Below are 6,598 nucleotides of genomic sequence, written 5' to 3' on the forward strand. Positions count from 1 at the left end.
AAAAAAAAAAAAGACCTAAGTTCATCATGAAAGAGTGTGACACAAGACAAAGAACGATTTTATTTGTCTAATAAGAACTGAGAGTGTTCAGGCAAGATGTCAAAGGTACATTTAAGTAAAACCATACAACAAAGCCTATAGCATCTAGTGAATGGGGGCCCCAGCACCAAGGATCACATCTAAGATGGATGGAGAGGAAGGGACATGACCTCCACCCTGGACAGAGTCCAGAGCTCTTAGCTACTAGAGTATTCATCAGCAGGTCAGCCCCAAATGCAACTGTGCTAAAGTTGCTGGCCCCTCCCTGGAATCCTGGGTGGGAAACCCCTTATCTGCCTACTGTGATCATCAGAGCTTCAAGCCCCTCTCTTTCTTCTTTTTACTGAATTGCAAGTATGCCTTTAACTCCGCCTTCCATGCCCTAAGTATCAAGGCGATTACAAAGGAAATCACGGAGAAGCCTAATTAGTCTTTGAAATCCAACTTCTCTCAGAGTCACTGCCCTGTAACTGCAGAGGCAGGTGGGAATTTAACTGCCCCACATATCTCCTGATGAAAGGCATTCCCCTGCCTCACTGCCTTCTAGGTCGGTTTGGGATGAGGTGCCACTAGAGTGTTCCTAAACCTAGGGAAATCTGGGAAACCAGTCACTTCAGGCATTCCTGTCCCCAGACTTGGGTTCAGGAAAGCTGACGAAGGACTGGGATGCTAATACGGATCCCATGGCAGGGCATCTCCTCATAAGGCTGTGTTCTCAACTTCAGCCCGGGGACCAAAGAGCTGCTCAGCAACAACTTTGCCGTCATACTTGGGCAGTGTACCCCCGAAGTCAGCAGGCAAGATGTTCTCATCAATCTCCTGGAAGAAGCCATCCAGGTCATCTCCGTGAACAAAGACCTGCAGAGAAGGGAGCAGAGCAACTGAGCAGAAGGATGGGGGAGGGGAGACCAAGGCACAGCCTCCCATCTTTGTGGTGCTGTCCAGCATTATTCACCCAAATTGGGATCAGTCTTTGGAAAGGTTGGGAGGCAGTCACACACTCACCCTCTGTAGCAGCTTGTTCTTCAAGAAGGGCTTGACCACATTATAGGTGGTGGTGAAGTACCATGGCTGGTGGATGAAGTGGATAGCTTTGAACCTGGCTGGGAATGAATCCTGCAGTGACAGAGAGATTCCCCCCAGTCCCATCACCCCAATGGTCTCAAAGGCTCCTACTCACTAACTCATACACACACACATGCACATACACATGCGTACACACACACGTTCTCACAGTCTCTCCCCATGGAGTGAGGGCTGACTTGTCTAGCGCCACATGTAGCCCATCCTAGGGCCAGCCACCAGAGAACCTTGGCTTCATTTTTGGCTCCAAGGTACAGGGAAGATACTGTGCAAGTAATACAACCTAAAGCTGTCCCATGATGAAAAACAAAAACAAAAATGAAATCCTAGAATTAGTTTTTTTTTAAAGAGAAGGAAATGTTACTCTTTCTTTGGTTATTTGGTGATTGTATGTATATGGTGGTGTATTTACGTGTGTGTGTGTGTGTGTGTGTGTGTGTGTGTGTGTGTGTGATGATAGTGTTTGGTTTTTTGAGACAGGGTCTCATGTGTATTCAAAGCTGGCCTTATGATATGATTGATTTATGACTTTGAACTTCTAATCCTCCTGCCTCTTCCTTCTGAGTGCTAGGATTATAGGCATGTGTCATACTGGCCAGTGCTGGAGAGGAAACTCCAGGAGCTCTGTGTATGCTAGCGAAGCACTCTACCAACTGAGCAGTGTCCTCAGCCTGGGGACTGGGTTGTTTTCAAACCACTTGTCCACCGGGTGGACTTCAAACCATTGTAAACTATTAGGACATCATGGTCAGGCTTCCCCATTTCCCAATCCACGTACAAATAGAAGGTAGCTCAAAGAACAGACGGGGGAGGGGGGAATACCAGCATATAAAGGAATCAGAGGGGGCTGAGAGATTTCGTCCTCGGGATAAGCACTCAAGCAAAAGGAGGCAGCAGGATATACATGGGCAAACAGCCTGAGGTTGCAGACTGATTCTGCCACTTTATCTGTGTGTGAACTTGCAAAGTCACTTAGTCTGTGTTCCTAGTTTCCGGGTTTGTAAGACGGAGCAGAAGATATGGGCTAGACACTGAAACCAGGCTCTATCACCAGGCAAGAGTTTGTGGCTGAGATACGTTGTGTTTGATGCTGCTCTGGATGACGCTAGATTGTCAGAGGCCCCTTCCTACATCATGAAACTGGGAAACTAGGCCAAGCCTCCCTGCCTGTGAGAAGTTCCGAGGCCTCACCTGGAGCATGTCCACCATCTTCTTGAGATCTGAGGGGCGGAGCCCTGCTGCCTGCTGCATGGTGAAGCCCTTGAAGTTCTCAACAATACAGAAGCCGTTGATTTGGGTCTCCTCATTCTCCAGCAGTTTCTCCAAAATGAAACAATATGCCTGTAAGATCTAGAAGCCCAGAGGTCAGGCATGCGGCTTGGTCATAAGGCTCTAGAGTGGACCCGCAGCATCAGAGAGCTGGAAGCTCAGCAAACGGGGTTTAAGATCCAACCCAGGGAGGTGATTCCATCTCAGGGTCCTGGGTGGAGAGCCTGCTAGCACATGCCTCACTGCAGAGGTGTCCATGTAGGACTTCCTCCTCACTGAATACATGCCAATCAAATAACCCTGAATGTCACGTTCATGAGTTTATCCCAGTGCTCTTACATCCAGCATCTGGTGAGAAAGGAAGGAAATAAGGGAAGTTTTAAGCTGTGGACTACTGGGAACACTGAAAGTGATGTCAAAGATTAACAACATGGGGAACTCATTCTCCGTGATGTTTAATGCCACAGAAGGATCCCTTGTTGGTTTTGGTTGTTTGTTGGTGCAGGAGATCAACAGTAGAGTCTTAGCATGCTAGGCAAGCATTTACCACTGAGTTCTATCTCCAGCCCTTGGTTTCTTTCTCTTTCTTTTCCTTTCCTTTCCTTTCCTTTCCTTTCCTTTCCTTTCCTTTCCTTTCCTTTCCTTTCCTTTCCTTTCCTTTCCTTTCCTTTCCTTCCTTTTCTTTTTCCGAGACAGGGTTTCTCTGTGTAGCCCTGGCTGTCCTGGAACTCACTCCATAGACCAAGCTGGCTTTGAACTCAGATATCTGCCTGCCTCTGCCTCTCAAGTGCTGGGATTAAAGGCGTGTGCCACCACTGCTCAGCTGCTTCTTCTTCTTCTTCTTCTTCTTCTTCTTCTTCTTCTTCTTCTTCTTCTTCTTCTTCTTCTTCTTCTTCTTCTTCTTTTTAAGGGTCTTATTTTGTAGCTTAGACTGGCCTTGAAAACTGTTCAGCTGGCTAGCCTTGAACAAGAGCTCCTCCTAACACCAACTTGGCTGGAATTGTAGATCTGACCACCATTAATTACCCTGGCTGCTGTGATCCACCTTTCCTAGGTCCTTCCTCCCTCCCTCCCTCCCTCCCTCCTTTCTTCCCTCCGTTCCTTCCTTCTTCCCTTCTCTTTTCTGTACTAGGGATTGAACTCAGGGTACTGCAAACTACCAAATGATATCACCAGCCCTCTTTTTTACTTTGCATTTTTAGGCAGCGTCTTACCAAGTTACTCTTGCTTCAGTCTCCCTAGTGGATGGGTTTACAGGCCTGTGCCACCAAGAATGACTGATCCCACTGCTATAAGAAAAGTGTGGCCGGGCGTGGTGGCGCACGCCTTTAATCCCAGCACTCGGGAGGCAGAGGCAGGCGGGTTTCTCAGTTCGAGGCCAGCCTGGTCTACAAAGTGAGTTCCAGGACAGCCAGGGCTATACAGAGAAACCCTGTCTCGAAAAAAAAAAAAAAGAAAAGAAAAATGTGGCTTTTTTTTTTTTTTCAAGAAAGGGTTTCTCTGTAGCTAGGATTAAAGATGTGTGCTCCCACCGCTGGCTTATTTTTATTTTTGCTACCATTTATTTATGAGGAAGATGTTGGCTTCTCTGGAATCAGAGTGACAGGAGACTGTGAGTCTGTGTGAGCTGCCTGAGAGTCTGTGGGAGCTGCCTGACAGGAGTTCTGGGAACAGGGCAGCAAGAGCTCTTCACTGCTGAGTCGGCTCTCTGATCCTCCTTCCCAAAATAATGTCTTTTTTTAAAAAGACATTAAAATTCTAATGCTAGTATCTTGTTTGCTGAGAAGGCCTAATAACATCCCTAATTAGATCAGGAATAGGGTAGGGGTGTTTGCTGTTTCCATCACCATTTAGAGCGAAGGTCTGGCTGGTGCAGTCTGGTTCCTTCTTAAAGTCTGAGCTCTGAAGACTAGAGAAGGTGAAGAAAACAGCCTCATTTCTTTAGGAGTAACTGTATCCTTAGAAACACAGGTGAAGGCCAGGGATGCAGCTCCCTTGTTAGAGCTCTCGTCTAGCATGACTGTAATCCTGGGCTTGATTCCCCAGCACTACATAAAGTAGCGTATAGTAGCCCACACCTGAAACCACTGCACAGCAAGAGGACCAGAAATTTGAAGGCCATCCTAAACTTCAGAGTGAATTTAAGACCAGCCTGAGATACCTGAGACCCTGTTTCAAAACAAAAGAAATAAGAAAGGAGGAAAGAGCCGGGCGTGGTGGCACACATCTTTAATCCCAGCACTCGGGAGGCAGACGCAGGCAGATCTCTGAGTTCGAGGCCAGCCTGGTGTATAGAGTGAGTTCCAGGACAGCCAGGGCTACACAGAGAATTCCTGTCTCGAAAAAACAAAAACAAAAACAAAAACAAAAAAAACAAAACAAAAAAACAAAGAAAGAAAGGAGGAAAAAAGGGAAAAAGGAAGGAAGGAAAGAAAGAAAGGAGGGAAAGGGAGGGAGGGAGGGAGGGAGGGAGGAAGAAAGAGCCCTGAATTATTCTCCTTAATCAGACTTCCTGAGTGCTTAAACATAGGAGCATACAGATGGTTAAGTAGGACAGAACCTGTACTTTGCAGAATCTACCAGCCCATCATCCTCTGATTCCCCATTCTCTCTGTTGCTCTCAGCTTTCAGTATTTGGCAAGGTTTCCTTCAGCTCACAGCCCACGGCTCTGTCTCCACTGGGCATTGCTGGGGTATCCAGGCCAGTGGGCCCTTCTGGCAAAGCTACTGGACTTTCCAGGGGCCCTGGAGCATCCTAGGAATTCCCTCCAGGCTGGAAAGATGCTGACTACCTGCCTTCCTCCCTCCATGGACCTTGCCTCCCGGGGGTTCCAACAATAAAGAGTTAGGAGAGAGAGCCCGGCTGACCTCATCAAAGGTCACTTCTTCACAGTGCCAGTTTTCGATGTTGAAGAGCATAACCACTCGACCATACTTGTCCCGACTGGAAAGGACACCAGGGTATCCGGCCTCGATAGTGCAGCGGAGAGCCTCCATGGAGAGGCTATCAAAGAGTTCAGGGTACTGGAGGCGGAAGTTCACATAGCCTGGAAAAGGGAAAGTGAAGGAGCCCTGTCAGGAGCCATTTCAGCCTCACTCACCCCCCTTCTCAGGGGTACAGGACAATAATCAAGGGTCTGGTTGCTGCCTGTGTGTAACAGAACAGCCTGTTTTTTCTTTCCACAAAATAAGATTGGCCTGTGTGCCCTAACTCTTGTGGCAATTACACAGGGTTCACAACGGGAACACCGGGAGCCACGCAGACATGAGGTAGAGTCTGGACTCAGAAGGCCTTCCTAAATTCTAGTAGTGCCTAAATGGTCCAAAAATGTCATTCTTCCCAAGCCTGAGCAGGTTCCTGCCTTCCTATGGTCATCTGTATCCCTAGCGGGGGCCCAGAGAAGGGGAGTAGTTTAGCAAGCGGTTGCCAAGGAGATGCCAATAGCATCTCTGCTGCTCTAGAACACCCGGTCTTACCTCACCTCACCCCTGCCTTGTCATTCCCTCTGCCCCATAACTCCATGTCTAATGTCCTCGGGGCTTTATCTTCAGACGGTCCTCTGCAGTAGGAGCCTTTCTAGACACTTCACACACAGCTTCAACCCTCTTCCCTTTACACCAGCAGCTCATTTTTTCTCCTTATCACCTGTCACTCAAACTCCACCTATGCATCCTACTTATCAGGTTTATTGTTTCCACCAATTGAATGTAAGGTCTACAGGGGATGCTTGAGCTCCTTGCCCTGAAGCAGCGGTGGGTCCAGGGCGGCACTGAGTTGACACTTGGGGAAAGAAGGGGAACTTGAACGGGAAAGCTGTGGCTGCGGCCCACCTGCTTCAACCCTACTGACACCAAAGACTTGACTTCTTCAGGAAATGTTTTTCTTCACTCAGCATGGCTATGGCAGCTCTGTCCCAGCTCCCCAGTCTCTAGGCAAGCACCATCTTTGGTTCCACTTGGGGTTTAGTGTCAGGAAAGTTCAGGAGGAGGCCCTCATGCTTCTGCACCTGTGATATTCTAGAGCCCAAGGCGGTTCTGACAGAAGGGGAGGAGAGTCTACAAGGGAAATACCTTCCTTTGTCACCTAAATGTGGGTCTTGATTTTACTCACCGAGTCCCAAGACTGACAGAGAAGAGATTTTTCTTGGAATCTGGTCTTGAGCAATCTTGCCCATCCATCCATCCATCATCCATCCACAAACTAACA

At 48.0% G+C, this 6,598-nt stretch overlaps 1 protein-coding gene across 2 annotated transcripts in view; it reads right to left on the bottom strand.

The window, feature by feature from the left end:
* Positions 1 to 37: 37 nt before the first annotated feature.
* Positions 38 to 6,598, bottom strand: part of Rlbp1 (retinaldehyde binding protein 1) — a 12,503-nt gene continuing 5,942 nt past the window's right edge. The window contains exons 6-9 of one of the 2 annotated variants that reach the window (XM_021168585.1): positions 5,260 to 5,438; positions 2,314 to 2,472; positions 1,045 to 1,155; positions 38 to 897 (exon numbers count right to left, since the gene is read on the bottom strand). In XM_021168585.1, coding sequence (XP_021024244.1) covers positions 739 to 897; positions 1,045 to 1,155; positions 2,314 to 2,472; positions 5,260 to 5,438 — 608 coding nt within the window. In that variant the 3' untranslated portion in view covers positions 38 to 738. The remainder of the gene's footprint in view (positions 898 to 1,044; positions 1,156 to 2,313; positions 2,473 to 5,259; positions 5,439 to 6,598) is intronic. The other variant, XM_029479191.1, reaches the window with a different exon arrangement.

This window comes from Mus caroli, chromosome 7 (assembly GCF_900094665.2).
Source record: "Mus caroli chromosome 7, CAROLI_EIJ_v1.1, whole genome shotgun sequence".
Classification (NCBI taxonomy): domain Eukaryota; kingdom Metazoa; phylum Chordata; class Mammalia; order Rodentia; family Muridae; genus Mus; species Mus caroli.